The 19,528-nt window shown below is 48.4% G+C and overlaps 1 protein-coding gene across 6 annotated transcripts in view; it reads left to right on the top strand.

Annotated features, from left to right (window-relative positions):
• The window catches only part of CACNA2D2 (calcium voltage-gated channel auxiliary subunit alpha2delta 2), a 579,266-nt gene that overhangs the window by 498,942 nt on the left and 60,796 nt on the right, over positions 1 to 19,528 (top strand). For all 6 annotated transcript variants that reach the window (XM_038770682.1, XM_038770688.1, XM_038770684.1 and 3 more), the window contains exon 6: positions 10,707 to 10,845. In XM_038770682.1, the coding sequence (XP_038626610.1) occupies positions 10,707 to 10,845 (139 nt within the window). The remainder of the gene's footprint in view (positions 1 to 10,706; positions 10,846 to 19,528) is intronic.

Below are 19,528 nucleotides of genomic sequence, written 5' to 3'. Positions count from 1 at the left end.
AGTACGTATAGGTAAACTCTGTTGTTTCCCCCTAACTGTAAGCAGTGTTGCCTAGTGGAAAGCACATGGGCCTGGGAACCAGATCACCTGGGTTCTAATCCCTGCTCTGCCACTTACCTGCTGGGTGACCTTGGGCCAGTCAGTGAGCTTCCCCGAGACTCAGTTCCCTCATCTGTAAAATGGGAATTAAATACAGGTACACTCTCCTGTCTAGACTGTGAACTCTATATTGGTCAGAGATTATGTCAGACCTGATTATCTTGTGTCTAGCCCAGTGCTTGATGTGTTTGCTTAACAAATACCATGATTATTAATATTAACTTTGGTTATTGGTCACTTTTCCTGAGCCCCTCCCTCTGGGTCCCATACTCTGAACACAGCAGGGAGCTGGGCACAGGATGATTTGAAGCTCAGCAAAAGGATAAAAGGATATGTGGATTGATTTATCCAATGGAAGGGGCGGGGGGGGGGGGGGGGAGGGAGAAGAATGGGCAGGTTTTCCTGGCAAGACCACCCACAGAAACAGCTTTTCTTTCCATCATGCCACCATAATTATTATTATTCATTTGTTTTCATGTCTGTTTTCCCCACTAGATTGTAAGCAACCTGAGGTCAGGGATTGAGTCTTCTAACTATTGCACTATCCCAAGCATTTAGTACAAGGCTCTGCATAGACTAAGTACTGATTTAATACATTTGATTGATTGTCAGTAAATACTATGAATTGATTAGAGGGCTCAGCAATCTTGGCAAGTGAAAGAGCAAACAAGTGAGCAGCTGAGGTGGAGGTCTTTCCCAGCTTCCTCTTCCTGGGCCCTCTTTCAGAAAGAAATGGAGTTAAACAAAAGGGAAAGAGCACCTGCCTAACTAGAGACCTTCTCTTGCTGAGAAACCCAGAGGGAGAACCAGAGAGGGCTGGTAGCAAGGGAAGTTTGGTTCTAATTTCAGAGGAGCAACATAGCTTAGTGAAAAGAGAACGGGCCTGGGGGCTCAGAGGACCTGAGATCTCATCTTGACTCTTCCAGTTGTCTGCTGTGTGACCTTGGACAAGTCACTTAGCTTCTCTGGGCCTCAGTTCCCTCATCTACAAAATGGAGATTCAATAGTACAGTGCTCTGCACACAGTAAGCACTCAATAAATACGATTGAATGAGTGAATGAATACCTCTTCTCCCTAAGTTCAGTGTGGGCAAGGAATGTGTCTATTGTATCATACTTTCCCAAGTGCTTAGTACTGTGCTTTGCACCCAGTAAGTGCTCAATAAATACGATTGAATGAATGAGTACTTAGACTGTAAGCCCCATGTGGGATCTGATTATCTTGTATCTACCCCATGCTTAGTGCAGTGCTTGATGTGTTTGCTTAACAAATACCGTGATTATTATTATTAACTTTGGTTATTGGTCACTTTCCATGAGCCCCTCCCTCTTGGTCCCATACACTGAACACAGCAGGGAGCTGGGCACAGGATGATTTGAAGCTCAGCCAAAGGATTAAAAGGATATGTGGATTGATTTATCCAGTTGAGGGGAAAGGGGGAGGAAGAAGAATAGGCAGGTTTTCCTGGCAAGACCACCCACAGAAACAGCTTTTCTTTCCATCATGCCACCAAGAGGTAAAGGGGTGATTAGAACCCAAGCGATGAGTCCCTGCATTGTAAAGAACATTCTCTTCATCTCATCTCTCTGTGGCTTTTCTAGCTGCCACCCCACAATGTCCCCACTCCCTCCACTCCCCAACTTTGTCCCCATCTAGGTCAAAAAAGAAGAAACAAAATTATCTTTAGGGTCCCAAAGGAAATCATATCCTCCTTTGCTGCTCCTCCGGCCCAATGAGTTGGAAAGTTGTGGCCTTATAGAGTGGGTAAAGTAGAGGGGGCCCACACCTCTCTGAAGTTGATTCCATCTCCCATTTTCTTTACTGCTCTGCCTAAAGTTCAGGTCGGCCTGCCCTAGGCCTGATGCCAGGAGACCAGGGGAGATTGAATGCTGCCAAACTCTCCTCTCTCTCTTTTTCCCATTCTTTTTTCACCAATTGTTCCTGTTCTCCCTCTTTCTCCCATTTTTCAACTTAGTTCTCCTGCCCTCTGTCTCCTCCCTCTATTTCCCTTTTCCTCCTTCTACCTCTCTTCATCTCTTCTGTCCTTCCCACTTTTTTTCTTTCTCTCTTTCTCCCTTTCTGCCTTCCCACTTGCCTTGCCCCTCCTAATTCCCCCTCTTTTCCCCTTCCTCTATTATTTTCTAACCCATTCTCCCTCTTTCCCTCTTCCCCATGTCTCCCTTCCCTCTACCATCCATCTCTCCCTTTGCTTCCCTGATCGCCCTCTCCCTTACACACCTGCACTGGCAAATTGCTGTCTCTTCACTCACCACTTCTCCTCCTCACTACTGTGGCTGGGGCTCCAATTAAACGGTTGGGTCCTGTCAGCTGAGACAGAGCCAAGGGTGGGTGGTTTGCTCTGCAGCTCGTGTCTATAGCGGTGAAGTGCCATAATTGGCACCTGTCACGGGTAGGCATGACGCCTTGGGGAGGGCAGGGCTGTTTTTAGAAATTTAATGTGTTTCAAGCCTGTTTTCCAGACAAAAGTTGCAGCCCCTTGTCGAGTCAGTGTTGATAAAGTCCTCCTCCCCCACCAGCCTCCCCGCCCAGTTCCCCAGGCCATGGGTCCCAGAGACTCCCACTCATTCTACTGGGACCCATTGATTGGCTATGCACAGGCACTGATTCTGGAAGCTGGTTTGGGGGTAGATATTGAGGTGACTTTGAGGGCTGGATGGCTTTTCCCACATCAGAGATTATGGGGCTGGAATACTAGCTACTGAAATTATTTTGGTGCGAATGCTTGATTGATTTTGTTCTGGTATGCATAATAAGAATTGTGGTATCTGTTAAGTTCATTCATTCATTCAGTCGCATTTATTGAGCGCTTAGTGTGCAGAGCACTGTACTAAGCGCTTGGGAAGAACAAGTGTCGGCAACATATAGAGACAGTCCCTACCCAACAACAGGCTCACAGTCTAGAAGGGGGAGACAGACAACAAAACACAACATGTAGACAGGTGTCGAAATCATCAGAACAAATAGAATTAAAGCTAAGTGCACATTATTAACAAAATAAATAGAATAGTAAATATGTACAAGTAAAATAGAGTAATAAATCTGTACAAATATATACAATGCTGTGGGGAGGGGAAGGAGGCAGGGTGGGGGGATGGGGTGGAGGAAAGGAAAAAGGGGGCTCAGTCTGGGAAGGCCTCCTGGAGGAGGTGAGCTCTCAGTAGGGCTTTGAAGGGAGGAAGAGAGCTAGCTTGGTGGATGTGTGGAGGGAGGGCATTCCAGGCCAGGGGAAGGACGTGGGCCAGGGGTCGACCCCCCGACCCGGGGTGGGGGGGGGGGGGCGAGAAGGAGGCAATGAGGCACAGTGAGAAGGTTAGCAGCAGAGGAGCAGAGGGTGCGGGCTGGGCTGTAGAAGGAGAGAAGGGAGGTGAGGTAGGAGGAGGCGAGGTGATGGAGAGCCTTGAAGCCGAGAGTGAGGAGTTTTTGCTTGATTTGTAGGTTGACGGGCAGCCACTGGAGATTTTTGAGGAGGGAAGTAACATGCCCAGAGCATTTCTGTTAAGTGCTTACTATGTGCCAAGTACTGTACTAAGGGCTGGGGTAGATATGAAATAATCAGGCCCCACAGTCTAAGTAGGAAGGAGAACAGGTATTGAATCCCCATTTTGAAGATGAGAAGCAGAGAAGTAGCGTGGCTCAGTGGAAAGAGCACGGGCTTGGGAGTCAGAGGTCAGGGATTCTAAAACCGGCTCCACTACTTGTCTGCTGTGTGACTTTGATCAAGTCACTTAACTTCTCTGTGCCTGTTACCTCATCTGTAAAATGGGGATTAAGACTGTGAGCCCCACGTGGGACAACCTGATCACCTTGTATCCTCCCCAGTGCTTAGAACAGTGCTTTGCACATAGCAAGCGCTTAACAAATGCCATCGTTATTATTATTATTATTATGAGGGAACTGAGGCCCAGAGAAGTTGTGACTTTCCCAAGGTCATTCTGGAGTCAAGTGGTGGAGCTGGGAGTAGAACCCAGATCCTCTGACTCCCAGACAAACTCTGCTTGTGTGCATAGGGCATGCTCCCTAGACCATCCTTGTAACTTCTCCAAGCCCCGCTGAACCACAACACCAACCACAGTGCTCCATTGGCCCCCCTCCTGGCTCCACCCAAACCAGATTCCTACTTTTCATGCAGGGCACTACTGTAACTGGGGCAGCACCTTTCCCTTTGGCATTGCCCACCCACCCCCACCCCCACCCCACCCTCTTCTCCCACACTCCCCACTTCAGCTCTCCTTTTTCTCCAGTCTCTTTCCATTTCCCTCTTCCCTCTCTGATGCCCATTTTTTGCTCCTCTTTCTTTTCCAGAGCCTCAGTTTCCAAACAGGACCAACACAGAAGCTTCTCCCCACCTGCTGACCAATAGCACCTGCAATATAGTCAGCAGCTGAGATGAAAAGCTTAACACATTGACTTTTAATAAGGTTAAATAGGAAAGAGAAGAATGAGCTGTCCGAAAGGAGAAAGGGATTCTTTCCCTTGTGGGTGGTTTCTCTGAAATGGTCCAGGTTTAGGACATGTTCCTCCTCCTTCTTCTCTCCCTGCCCTTCGGCCTTCATCTGTACCTGGAGTTCCTGGGTCTCCAAATGGGGCTCAAACCAGGGCCCAGTGGAAGCTCTGACCTCCCCTCTGCTCCCCCAGATTTTTCACACCTCCAACTGGTCATACACACCTCATTTATCCCATGAGAGACAGACCACCATGGCTTATTTAGTATTATTATTGTTATATAATATTATAATCATTATTATAATCATAGTGTTTATTAAGTTCTTGTTTGCCACACATTGAGGTAGATGCAGGATAATCAGATCACAGTCTTCCACAGGGATCCTAGGAAAGGCTGATTTCATTCATTCAATCATATTTGTTGAGTGCTTACTGTGTGCAGAGTGCTTAGAAAGTACAGAAGCACTTTTCTCCAGGCGCCCACTCCTTACTCCTGCCTTTCTGGAGCTCTTGCATGTTCAGTGTTTGTGATGAGTGTCCATTGCCAGAGTCACCTCTGGAAACAGTCAAGGCTGTTCCCGCATCTCCCCCCACCCCACCCCCTGGCCCATCCTGAAACCGATGCGCACACTCCATCACTTGTCAGCTGTGTGACTTTGGGCAAGTCACTTAACTTCTCTGTGCCTCAGTTACCTCATCTGTAAAATGGGGATTAAGACTGTTAGCCCCCCGTGGGACAACCTGATCACCTTGTAACCTCCCCAGCACTTAGAACAGTGCTTTGCACATAGTAAGTGCTTAATAAATATCATCATTATTAGGTGATTCATTCATTCATTCAATCATATTTACTGAGCGCTTACTGTGTGCAGAGCACTGTACTAAGTGCTTGGGAAGTACAAGTCGGCAACATATAGAAACGGTCCCTACCCAACAACGGGCTCACAGTCTAGAAGGGGGGAGACAGACAACAAAAGAAAACATACCCGTAGTGGGGAGGGGTCTGCAGCCCAAGCATCCTCCAGGAGAGTATACATCTTCTACATGATGTGCCTCTACTGTGTGCATTGCATTGTACTAGTCACTGGGGCGGGGGACAAACAGAAAAAGTAAGATACAGTCCTGGCCCTCAGAGGGACACAAATGAATGAATAAGCCAGAATGAAGAGTGAGAAAATAGTTATAAATCAATTGATCAACAGTATTTACTGAGCACTTACTGTGCGCAGAGCACCATCCTAAACATTTGGGAAAGTACAGTACAATAGAGTGGGGTAGACACGATCCCTGCTCACAAGGAACTTGCAGTTGAGAGTAGGAGAGACCCATGAGAATAAATTACAGCTAGATGAAGGGACACAATTTAAGGATCTGTACCTAAGTGCTGTGGGACTGGGGATGGGGTGAGTATAAATGTGCTTAAGGGGTACAGACCCAAGTACATGGGTGATACAGAAAGGAGGGAGAATAGGGTGGGGAAAGGAGAGGTTAATCAGGAAAGGCTTCTTGGAGGAGAAATGATTTTAGTAGAGCTTTGGGGATGGAGAGAGCGGTGGTCTGTCGGATCTGAAGGGAGAGGGAGTTCCAGGCCAGAGGAAGGATGTGTGGGGCAAGGGTTTGACAGCGAGACAGATGAGATGGACAGAGTGGACATCATCATCATCATCATCATCAATCGTATTTATTGAGCACTTACTATGTGCAGAGCACTGTACTAAGCACTTGGGAAGTACAAATTGGCAACATATAGAGACAGTCCCTACCCAACAGTGGGCTCACAGTCTAAAGGGGGGAGACAGAGAACAAAACCAAACATACTAACAAAATAAAATAAATAGAATAGATATGTACAAGTAAAATAAATAAATAAATAAATAAATAGGGTAATAAATATGTACAAACATATATACATATATACAAGTGCTGTGGGGAAGGGAAGGAGGTAAAATGGGGGGGATGGAGAGGGGGATGAGGGGGAGAGGAAGGAAGGGGCTCAGTCTGGGAAGGCCTCCTGGAGGAGGTGAGCTCTCAGCAGGGCCTTGAAGGGAGGAAGAGAGCTAGCTTGGCGGATGGGCAGAGGGAGGGCATTCCAGGCCCGGGGGATGACATGGGCCAGGGGTCGATGGAGGGACAGGCGAGAACGAGGTACGGAGAGGAGATTAGCGGCGGAGGAGCGGAGGGTGTGGGCTGGGCTGTAGAAGGAGAGAAGGGAGGTGAGGTAGGAAGGGGCAAGGTGATGGAGAGCCTTGAAGCCCAGGGTGAGGAGTTTCTGCCTGATGCGCAGATTGATTGGTAGCCACTGGAGATTTTTGAGGAGGGGAGTAATATGCCCAGAGCGTTTCTGGACAAAGATAATCCGGGCAGCAGCATGAAGTATGGATTGAAGTGGAGAGAGACACGAGGATGGGAGATCAGAGAGAAGGCTGATACAGTAGTCCAGACGGGATAGGATGAGAGCTTGAATGAGCAGGGTAGCGGTATGGATGGAGAGGAAAGGGCGGATCTTGGCAATGTTGCGGAGCTGAGACCGGCAGGTTTTGGTGACAGCTTGGATGTGAGGGGTGAATGAGAGAGCGGAGTCGAGGATGACACCAAGGTTGCGGACATGAGTGAATTCCTCAATAAATAACTAAATCCCTGTGATCAGGGCTTTTAGTATTGTAGGAAATGTACAGTCAAGGCCAGTCAGTGTTGCCCCGATTTGAGTCTCAAACTGGGGTTAGGGAAGGGAAGGCATGGCTCTCAGAAAGCATGGTGGCTGCATGCTTTGGGTAGTATAGAGTTCTCCCTGTGGGCTCTAGGGACCTCTAGCTGGTAGGAACACCCATGCATATGCGTGGAATGTTCTTTAATGAAGCATAGAGCAGTGGGACTACCCAGTAGCCTGGGATGGGCTGGGCTTGGCAGGGCTGGGCTGGAAATGATTTGGCTCACCTAATCCCCCTGCTGGCATCTGCCCTTGCAGAGAAGGGACAGGGTGGGAGAGGGCCAGCTGAGCACTGGCTGAGTCCTGGGAATTGTGACGAGCCAGTTGGCCCTCAGGGACTGGGCCAGCTGGAGATCAGGGTACAAGGTGCCCTGACCAGAATTTGGGAGCCCGTCTCCCCACCTCCCCCATCATTTCCAGGCAAAGGAAGTTGGATTTCTATCGCGATAGAGAGTGTTCATGGCTGGGAAGGAATTCCCGGCCAACTCCCCCTGCTTCCCCACCTTCTCCCTGCACCAGTTGGATCCCTGGGCTCCCCACTCTCTGCCACCCAGATCCAGCAATTCTCCTGAGCAGGTGAGGTCCTCTACAAACCAGCTGGAAGCTCTACTCTTCAACTCCATTGCCAAAGAAAGTGCAAACAGTGGAGTTGGGGGGGGTGGGCGGTAGTGGGGTGTGAAAAAGAGGGAGCAGCTTGGCTCCAGCAGCAGGGAATTTGCCATTTCTACTCCATAATTAAATATTGTTTGCATTACTTATTGACAGAGCACTAAGCCTCACTCTGTTTTAATTTGTTCTTTGATAGCTGCCTTTTGCTGCTAATTGATTTTCAAGGATTTGGGAAGGGTTTTTTTTTTTCTTTTTTAAGTTTTGATTTAATACCCGCGGCTGCAAATGGAAATGAGGGGCCTAAATCCAGGGAGCTGGCAAGGATGGACTTGGATGTTGTACTAGCATTAGTATTTATTGAGTGGCCGCTTCTTAACACAGGGCTTTGTACTACAGGTCTGGATAGTACAGAATAATCATAATCATTTGAGATTTTGTTAAGTGCTTAATTTGTGCCAAGCATTGTGCTAAACTCTAGGGTAGATACACAATAATCAGGTCAGACTTGGCCCCTGCCCCACATGGGGCTCACAGTCCAAAAGGGAGGGAGAAGAGGTATTGAGCTCCCATTTTATAGAAGAGGGAATTGAGTCCCAGAGAAGTTAAGTGACTTACCCAAGGTTGCACAGCAGGCAAGTGACAGAACCAGGATTTGACTCCAGGTCTCCTGACCCCAAGCCCTAGGCTCTTTATACAAGGTCCCACTGTTTCAAATAAAGTGACACATCCCCTGCCCACACAAAGTTGCCACACTAAAGAGAGAGAGAGAGAGATACAAATATTTAGAGAAGCAGCGTGGCTTAGTGGAAGGAGCATGGGCTTGGGAGTCAGAGGACGTGGATTCTAATTCTGGCTCCGCCACTTGTCTGCTCTGTGACCTTGGGCAAGCCGCTTAACTTCTCTGTGCCTCAGTTACCTCATATGTAAAATGGGGATTAAGACTGTGAGCCCCATGTGGGACAGTCTGATTACCCTGTACCTATCCTAGCGCTTAGAACAGTGCTTGGAACATAGTAAGCACTTAAATACCATAATTGTTAATATTTTAAAACAGAGCAGTCACAATAAATCATTGAGTAATTGATGTTGGCATCACCAGAGTCCTCGGGCCTCCTTAAGATCCCTGGGGAGTCCTGTGGTGATGTGGTCTAGACAACCACAAGCCACAGTTTCACAGCCCATCCTGCCCGGCCCAAACAAAGTCCTGGTACCTCATATCCCATGTTGATGTTGACCTGTCAGTTCATCCAAGAGGAAACAGAAATGGGCACCATCCTCCCTCCTAGGATGAGGCTGCTGTACACCCATACCATCCTGGTTGGCTGCTGAAAACTGTAGTTTGAGTCACTCGAGTCTCTGATTGCACATACATAAAAAGCACTGCATATGGGAGCCTCCCGGCCACCACCACAACTGGAAAGAGCATGGGCCTGAGAATCAGAGAACCTGGGTTCTTATCCCAGCTCCACCCCTCATCTGCTGTGTGACCTTGTCATTTAAGCAATAATAATAATGATGGCATTTATTAAGCACTTACTATGTGCCAAGCACTGTTCTAAGCGCTGGGGAGGTTACAAGGTGATCAGGTTGTCCCACGGGGGGCTCACAGTCTTAATCCCCATTTTACAGATGAGGGAACTGAGGCCCAGAGAAGTTAAGTGACTTGCCCAAAGTCACACCGCCGACGGTCGGCGAAGCAGGGATTTGAACCCATGACCTCTGACTCCAAAGCCCATGCTCTTTCCACTGAGCAACGCTGCTTCTCTGTCATTCAACTTTTCTGTGCCTCAGTTACCTCACCTGAAAATAGAGATTAAGACAGTGAGTCCCATGTGGGACATGGACTGTGTTCAACCAATTAGCTTGTATGATAATAGTAATCAAGGTATTTGTTAAGCACTTACTATGTGCCAAGCATCTACCCCGGTGGTTAGTAGAGTGCCTGGCACACAGTAAGTGCTTAACAAATACCATAAAAAAGAGCTGTCTGAACTCATGCCTAGCTCAGCTCACCTTTCTTGTGGCCCAGACCGAACCATGGGACAGGGCTCGGATTCAGGTTTGGGCTTGGAATGATACCACCACACGTACAAGAGAGGCCCAGCCTATGGAAGCATCCAGCCTGAAGGGCCAAGAGGACCAATTCAGTTAAAAGATGGGAGGGAGGGAACAGAGCAAGACCTAAGTTGGGAGGAGGCTTGGGAAGAAATTCCAGGTCTGCAATCTTACTCTTCCCTGGTAGGAGTCACTTTGGGGCTGGGGCCGGCTCAGCCAGTCAGTCAGTTGTATTTATTGAGTGCTTACTGTGGGCAGAGCATGGTACTAAGCGCTTGGGAGAGTTCAATATATAGTTAGACACATTCCCTGCCCACAACAAGCTTAAAGTAACTAAAATAAGCAAATAAATAAATCAATAAAGAGGCCCATGGACTCTTCCTGGAATGGTGATCCTCTAGGAAGGGGAACAATCAATCAATCAATTAATCGTATTTATTGAGCGCTTACTGTGTGCATAGCACTGTACTAAGCGCTTGGGAAGCGCAAGTTGGCAACACATAGAGACAGCCCCTACCCAACAGTGGGCTCAAAACAGGAGTAAAGGCTGTGGGCAGTAGAGGAGCCATTATCTTTCTCTTTTTCTCACTTTAGTTCTAGAATGTGGACTGAATGAAAAGTGGTCCTGCCTGATCTCTATTCTGTAGGGGGATAGACTGGAGCAGTGTATTCCCCAACTCTCTTTAAGTCTGTCGGTCTGTCTGTCTCCTTCTCCCTCTGTCCCCCCTCATGCCTGACGCTGTGCATTTTCCTCTTTTTTTTGTTTCTCAGGATGATCCAGAGGGCGAGGAGACTACAAGGGAGAAGGCCAATTCTCTGAAGCTAGACTTTACCGAAGACCTGAACTTTAAAACCAAGGTTAACTACTCATATGCTGCGGTCCAGATCCCCACGGATATCTACAAGGGCTGTGAGTATCACATGCCTCTTCCCCCAGACCCTATTTTCTTTGTTCTCTGTGACTCCTCTCCCTTTCTCTGACTAATAATAATAAGAGTATTTTTAAGTGCTTACTCTGTGCCCAACACTGTATTAAGTGCTGAAATAGATACAAAATAATCAGTTTGGTCACATTCCTTCTCCCATAAGGGGTTCACATTCTAAGTAGGAGGGAGAGCAGGTATTTAGTCCATCCCCGGTTTACAGATAAGGAAACTGAGGAGCAGAGAAGTGAAGTAACTAGCCCAAGGTTACAGAGCTGGGATTTAAAACACAGGTCTTCTGGCTCCCAGCCCCATGCTCTTTCCCTCAGACCACACTGCTTCTCATTGGCCTAGGAACTGCTATCCAGTGGAGGTGCAGCAGCGTGGCAGTGTCTTTCCATTTTTGTGTCTCCGTTGCATTTCATGTCTAGAGTTCTTGACTTGCATGGGGATCTACCGCACCTTTTCAAGGAAAAAGGTTAAAGGAACTTGGTTTAACCTGGAGAAGAAAAAACTGAATGGAGACCGGATAACAGTTTCAAGACTCTGAAGGGATACTATATAGGCTCTGGGGAGCTGCCATTCTTTTTCCTCTGAGGACAAGGAGTATGCTTAAATTGTAGCAGAAGGGATTTAAGTTAAACATGAGAAACCCTGTAAGGGTTGAGCCCCCAGCAAGACTGGAAGTCGCCATCTCGGGAAATTTTTAATGAAAGAGTAGACAGATGCCCGAATCCAATTCTGCTCACAGGCAGGAGGAGTGCCTGCTAGATATGACCCCTTTCAGTCCAGTGACTTTGATTCCGTGATTCCGAGAAGTTCAAAGCCCTCTAAGCTTTGCTCTTCTTCTCCTTCCCACCTTGTATGGTGACTCTGTCTTCCTGTCCCTAATTCACAGATGAGGAATTTGGGTTAAGATCTCAGCTCAACCTGGCAGTTAAGATCAAAAACACCCTGAGTCACCTGCTGTCTCTCCAGTTCTCCCACCCAGCACTCTCCCTAGGCATGGTGAGGTGAAGATTCAGGAAACTGAACTTGTACTCAACAGCCCTGCTTCTCCTTCCTGGAACAGGAGACCCAGGGCTCTATAGTGGGGAAAGGTAGCTGGGTTAATCAACTCCCAAAGGCCAGAGATGACAGTGCCAGAATGGGAGGCCTGCCCTCTGACCTCCCTCTTCCTGAGCTCTGGGAACCCACCAAAGATCCCCTAGGCCCAGCATTCCCCAGCCCTATGTAGCCATGAGCTCCAGTTGCATTAGTCCCATTTAAACCCTGATCCTGGGCAGAGTTCTGAACACTAAAATCCGTGGCCCAAACCCCTGGTGCAAACCCAAGCAGAACCCGGGAGTGCAGTATATGAGATTAGTCCTGATCCACATCTGCCTAGAATTAAGCCTGGGCCAAACAGGAAGTGCTGCTGCACAGGATCACTTGTCCTAATGGTATTTGTTAAGCGCTTACTATGTGTCAAGCACTGGGGTCGATACAAGTTATTCAGGCCGAATACCATCTCTGCCCCATATGGGGCTCACAGTCTAGGTAGGAGGGAGAACAGGCATTGAATCCCCATTTTGCAGTTGAGGAAACTGAGGCACAAAGAAGTTAAGTGACTTACACAAGTCACACGGTGGGCAAGCAGAAGAAGTGAGATTAGAACCTAGGTCCTCTGACTCCCAGGCCCTTGCTTTATCCACGTGGCCATGTCACTTCTCTAGTAGCCAGGAGGCAACCACACGTGTGACAAAAGCTGTAACAGCAGTCCCAAGAGGGGCAGCCAGGCCACTTCTGGCCCAGAGCACCCCAGCTGTTATACTTTAACCCTCCCAGCCTGAAATGGAAAGGGCCACAGAGGCACTGGAGGAGTAGCCAACCCAGCTCAAGTCCAGCCAGGTTTAGTTTGGGCCCACAGGCAGGGGACTTGACAACACACACTTGACACATCACTGCTGGGTACATGTTTAGTATAGACAAGCTCACGCATACAATTATAGTACCCTCACTAATATATACACCGCCGCACTCAGTCACTCACGTTCAGTATTCTCCCCTCATACTTAGCCTTCCAACTTTTTTCCACACAATCTCCCGGGCTCCATGCAGGAGGCTGACCTCTGAGTCACACTCCCTCCCACCCCCACACAGCCCTCCCCTGAACTGTTCCCCATCCAACTCTCTCTCCCCAACCTTTGCCTTTTCATTCTCCAGCCTGGCCTGAGACCCGGCCCTTGTCCCTGCATTGGCATCTGTGGATTAGAAATTACAATTAATTTTATTATCCCACAAGCACCAGCCAAGCAACTAATGAAGCGGATCATGAGAAGGGGGAGGAGGGAGAGAAAGCGAGGGGCCCAGTTTGGGGAAGATGACAGGAGGAGGAGGAGAGGAGGAAATAGACTGAAATATTCATGATTTCCAACCTCCCGGTTCTCAGCCGGCACAGTCCCCAGTGCTCAACCTAAGCCACATAAATCACCAGGCTCTGTTATGGAACAAAATCAAATAGAAGATTAACTCTCTCCAGGGAATGACATCCCATTCAAGGGAATAATGATTAGGAGAGGGGGCTGGCTTGGGAGGAGAGGTGGAGGAGAGAGGAATCGAGAAGTCATACAAGAGGAGAGGCGTTTGGAACTCCTGCTGTCCCTACCCCCGGCTCTTCTTTAGAGAACTGCTCATAAGCACTTCCGCATTTGTTGGGTTGGAATAGCAAAATTCAGGCTCCTCACTGAAATGATGAGGGCCAGGCCAGCTGGAGAAGGCAAGGAGTAGGGAGGAGAGGAAGGCAAAGGCCCAAGTGCCTTGGGGTTGATAGTGGCTTTTGGCTTGAGTGAGTGGAGCAAAAGTTGGGAATCGGGCCTCAAGTCAGCCAGGCTTAATTTGTGTTGGGGCTGCTGGGCTCAGCCCTGGCATCTTTGAAGCAGAGTTTTAAAGAAGCAGCATGGCCTAGTGGGAAGGGCATGGGCCTGGGACTCAGAGGATCTGGGATCTCTGGGCCTCAGTTACCTCATCTGCAAAATGAGGATGAAGACTGTGAGTCCCAGGTGGGACATGAGCTGTGTCCAACCTGATTACCTTGTGTCTAACCCAGTGCTTAGTACAGTATCTGGAACATAGTAAGTGCTTAACAAAAAATTAAGAGCCCTGAGACCTGTGCTGGAGCCCAGCTAAGTGAGAACACTGCTACTAGGACCCAGTGCTACCAGCCCAGCCTGCAGCACTTGGACCCAGCAGTAGAGGATTTTCGGAAGTGGAAATTCCTCCCCACCTAAGCATACTGATCAAGAGAGGAATTGATTAGGTAGCAGAGACAGGTGGGGCCATGCAGCGGCAATGGGCCCATTCTGCCCCTCACCCGGCTCGAATTAGGCCCTGTAAGTTGGAATCTAACACGGAGCTCACCGTCTGCCTTAAGGCATCTCTATCAGGGATCCCTGACCTCTCCAAGCAGCTGTTGATCTTTCTAGCATCCTGGGCATTGACTGTAGTGACTCCTTTCCATGTCAACTGAACATAGCAGCTGTTGGACACCTTTTGAGTAAGAGGCTCCTGGCCCAGGGGGAAAGGGGCATCTAGTCCACTCAGAAGTAATGGGCAATACCAGAAACTCAACCCACTACCATCAACTCTCATCTTTGGCTGTGGCTTGGCTGGGTTCCTCCCCTCCCCAAGAGTTCCCCCATCTTCTGGCAGAGAACATACCTACCAACTCTGTTATAGTGTACTCTCCAAGAGCTTAGTACAGTGCTCTCCACACAGTAAGTGCTCAGTAAGTATGATTGATTGATCTGTGTGAGCGAGATGGACGGTCACCATCCCCATAGCACTAAGAAGCCCCCTTGCCATCCACTGGGGCTCTCCCTACCTATTATTATTATTAGGAGTCACCTCTATTCTACCAGATTGGGCAGTCCACATCTGGCCTGCATATGGAGCATTCCAAGCAAGAGCCCCCAAAGAAGCATACGGCATGACTATCCTACCCAAATCTCTGATCACAGTCCTCTAGCAACAGTCAATCAAGCGTTTACTGCATGCAGAGCACTGTACTTAGTGCTTGGGAGAGTACAATAGTAGAAGAGAAGCCGCGTGGCTCAGTGGAAAGAGCACGGGCTTTGGAGTCAGAGGTCATGGGTTCAAATCCTGTCCCCGCCAATTGTCAGCTGTGTGACTTTGGGCAAGTCACTTCACTTCTCTGCACTTCAGTTGAGGTCATCTGTAAAATGGGGATTAAGACTGTGAGCCCCCAGTGGGACAACCTGATCACCTTGTAACCTCCCCAGCACTTAGAACAGTGCTTTGCACATAGTAAGCCCTTAGTAAATGCCATTATTATTATTACAGTAGAATAGAATAGGTATACAAGATCCCTACCTTCAAGAAGCCTCCAATCTAGAGGTGGAAACAGACATTAAGTTACAGGTAGGAGAAGCTACTGAGCATAAGGATACATAGATAAGTACTGTGGGTCTGTGGATGGGGTATCTAAGTGCTTAGAGGGTACAACAGAATCTTGGGCAAAGGTGATACAGAAAGGAGGAAGAATAGGGTGGAGAGATGAAAGGTTAGTGAGGGAAGGCTTCCTGGAGGAGATGTGATTTTAGTAGGGCTTTGAACATTGGGAGAGTTAACTCTCTCCAGGGAATGGCATCCCATTCAGGGGAATAATGACTATTCTGTGACCCTCTACTGCTGGGTCCAAGTGCTGCAGGCTGGGCTGGCCTGCCCAGTTGGCCTGCCTATTCAGAGTTTACCCTCTGCCTCCAAACCCCATTGCTCTCTCTCCAGTTCTGAAGCAGAGTTTGTGTGAAAGGCAGGCTTTTTGGCCCACCTGGTTTCAGCCCCTCCCTCTGGCCTTTCACCAGGGCTTCCAGGAGAGCTGTAGGATTTATGCAGGTCCTGAATTGTTCCCCAGTTACAGGGTCCCAAGAGAGGGAGTCCTGACCATTTGGGAGCTGTGCAATTGTCCTGGCTATACGACAGTCTGGGGGTCTTCCGTTGGGGAGATGCAAAGGGCTGGAGAGCAGCCGTGAAAATCGGCCCTGGACCACTGACTAAGGAAATCAGGCACTAGGCTGGCCTAAAAGCAAGAGGGAGAGATTGGGAATCATGGCCTGGGGCTGTGCCCATTTTGCACTGAAATGTGTGAAGCTCTCAGCAAGTCTCTCTTAGAAACCTGGATGTCCAGACCATCTCAGGGTGAGGTGGCGAGGAGGAACACCAAGAACTTTGGGCCAATATAACATTCCTGCATGGTGGAGATTGGGGTGAGAAGCCCACCAGATCCTCCAGGAGAGAGGAGGGAAGCATTGGTGATGAATTGAGTCACCATTCCCCTTGACTTGCCAGTGGTGGAATCTCTGCCCCTCCGCAGGTCCTTATAATAATAATATAATAATAATGATAGCATTAATTAAGCACTTACTATGTGCCAAGCACTGCTGTAAGTGCTGGGGAGGTTACAAGGTGAGCAGGTTGTCCCACGGGGGGCTCACAGTCTTAATCCCCATTTTACAGATGAGGTAACTGAGGCCCAGAGAAATGAAGTGACTTGCCCAAAGTCACACAGCTGACAATTGGCGGAGCCAGGATTTGAACCCATGACCTCTGACTCCAAAGCCCGTGCTCTTTCCACTGAGCCATGCTGCTTCTCTTAGTCCTTCTTTGACTCCCTCCCTGCCTCACGCTGTGGGGGACGTTGGGGGCCAAGGCACTAGAGGGGCACTATCGCAAGCTGGCATGCTAATTAAAACATTTACTACACCGCCCTCCACAGTCACCCCTCACTACCCACACAAATTACATTTTATATGTTTTTTATTTACTGTGTCACTTTTAATTAAATCTGTAATCGCTTGCCTGAGGGGTGCGGTCCCCCGGTTTCTTTGTATGCCTGTGCGTGTTTGGCTAATGCATGGTGGGTAGGGAGAGGAAAGGGAGGGAGGGAAGGAAGAAGGCTGATGGCCCAGGAAAAAGGAAGGAGGCTGTCGTGCCTGTTTTGTGCATATATGTATGTATTGTGCTCGTGAGTCATTTTGTATGTGTTTGTGAGTGTAGATGTCATTGTTTGCATGTGACTAAGAAGGTAATAATAATAATGGTATTTGTTAAGCACTTACTAAGTGCCAAGAACTGTTCTAAGCACTGGGGTAGATGCACAGTAATCGGGTTGGACACAGTTCCTGTCCCACTTGGGGCTCACAATCTTAATCCCCATTTTACAGATAAGCTAACCAAGGCCCAAAGAGGTTAAGTGACTTGCCCAAGGTCACATGGCAGACAAGCGATGGGGCTAGGGTTAGAACCCACATCCTCTGACTCCCAAGCCCGTGCTCTTGCCACTAGGCCATGCCGCTTCTATAGGTACTTAGATGGGCATCATCATTGGAGGGACATATCATCAAATGAACATTTATTTCTAGGTGTCCTCGGATCTTTCTGTATGTGTTCCGTCATTACCTGAAGAGCAGTAGTAGTAGAAATAGTATTCATTGAGCACCCACTGGGAGTAATGAATGCACTGTGCTAACGTGCATGTCAACAGAATGAAGACATATGTTCCCTGCCCACGAGGAGCTTACACTCTAAAAGGGGAAACAGACATGAAAATGTTACAACTAGGGTAATCGGTGTAAATAATTGAATGGACAATCGAATAAACTCACAAGTGCTGAGGTTGGGAATAGGTAAATGCCAAAGTGCTGGAGATGGCTGATGAGATGATACAACTTGGAGTGTTGGGAAATAGTTGGGGAAGGCCTGTGGGATTTTTAGGAGGGCTTTGAAGTGGGGAGAGCTGTGGTCTCTCTGATAGGGGGAAGGAGGGAGTTACAAACTGGGGGAACAGTGTGAGCGAAGGGGTGGAGGTGGGAGAGTCAAGAGCTGAGGTACAGTTAAAAGATTGGCTTGAGGCAGTGAGTTGGTGAAGAGAGCAGATAAGTAAAGTGGGCCTCTCCATGTCAAGGCCCCATGAGAAGCAGCGTGGCTCAGTGGAAAGAGCACGGGCTTTGGAGTCAGAGGTCATGGGTTCAAATCTCAGCTCCACCAATTGTCAGCTGTGTGACTTGGGGCAAGTCACTTCACTTCTCTGTGCCTCAGTTACCTCATCTGGAAAATGGGGATGAAGATTGTGAGCCCCACGTGGGACAACCTGATCACCTTGTAACCTCTCCAGCGCTTAGAAAAGTGCTTTGCACATAGTAAGTGCTTAATAAATGCCATTATTATTATTATTATTATTATGGCCATTTGGTACCATCCTCCCTCTGTTTCACTCTTACTTCTGCAATTAGTTGGCCTTCTTCCCTTTACCACAGAGGAACAAGAGGGAATTCAGGCTTCTCAGGCAAATATTCAGCCCCCAAAGCAGCCAGAGAGGAAGATGTGGTCTGGGTCAGAACCGGACCTCCCTAGCATCCCCTTCTCATGGAGTTTTATTCTACCCCTGTCCATGCTCCCCACAGTGTGGGAGGGAAAATGCCAGGGCACAGGAGGTAAGTCTGACTCCCAGCATGCTAAGCAACCCCATTCTGGAGAGGAAGTTTACTCTTTTTTCCTCAGGAAAATCCTTTTTTTTGTTTTTGTCGTTTTAATGGTATTTGTTTAGCACTTTCTATGTGCCAAACACTGTTCTAAGTGCTAGGGTAGATACAAGTTAATTAGGAGGGACAGAGTCCCTGTCCCACATGGGGCTCACAGTTAAGTAGGAGGGAGAACAGGTATTGAATACCCATTTTACATTTGAGGAAACTGAGGCCCAGAGAAGTGAAGTGACTTGCCCAAGGTTACCCAGCAGGCAAGTGCCAGAGCTGGGATTAGAACCCCGGTCCTCTGGTTCCCAGGCCCGTGCTTTATCCACTAGACCATGCTACTTCAGTTTTCTAGGAGAGGGCTCTCTATCCATCACTCCACCTGCACATTCTGCCCAAGAATGAGGGGATGACGTGGAGATGGGGAGCAGGGAAGGCATGAGGGGGAGGCCTAGGAGCAGAGGGAGGGCAAGAGCAGCCAAATGTGTACGTACACACACACACAGACACACACACACACAGACACACACACACACTCACACACTCTCTTTTCCAGCAGGAAGGAGTACCTGGAGACTCACAAGCTCCCATAGGCACCAGTTGTGTAAACAGTGGAAGCTCTGAAGAGACATCTTCTTAAGCAGGAGGGGCTCCCCTAAACCAAGAGCAAGAAAGAGACAACATGTGGAAATAGGAACTCCCTAAACTCAGTGTCTCCCAAACCAACTCCATTCCTATACAGCTCACCACACTTTCCACGGGAGGTGTTGTAATGATGAAGATGAATTATGATTTCTGCAGCCGCCAAGTCTTTTCCTGGGTTTTTAGGAATGAGTAAAACAGCTGGAGGGACACAGACTTTGTTAGACAGTGAGCAAGGGTTATGCTTGCACTGCTGAAGTGAAGAACTGGGTTCTGAGAGAGCCCAGGGAGATGAAGTTCTTGTTTTCCCTTGTCTGCTCTTTATTGTTGAAATTGAGAAAAATCAATGTACAAAGCATATTTCTCACCCCTGGTAAGGCAGAGCATGAGAGTTCTTTACATTGATTGGCTAGCTGGAAGTCAGTGAGACTAAAGGAAAAAGGAAAGGTTTGTGTGAGACCTCAGAGTTGAAGGGCAGGGCCCAGGGAATGGGGGTTCATGG

Source organism: Tachyglossus aculeatus, chromosome X2, assembly GCF_015852505.1.
Source record: "Tachyglossus aculeatus isolate mTacAcu1 chromosome X2, mTacAcu1.pri, whole genome shotgun sequence".
Classification (NCBI taxonomy): domain Eukaryota; kingdom Metazoa; phylum Chordata; class Mammalia; order Monotremata; family Tachyglossidae; genus Tachyglossus; species Tachyglossus aculeatus.
The sequence above is the reverse complement of the archived record's forward strand: the minus strand, read 5'-3'. Positions and strand labels throughout refer to the sequence as shown.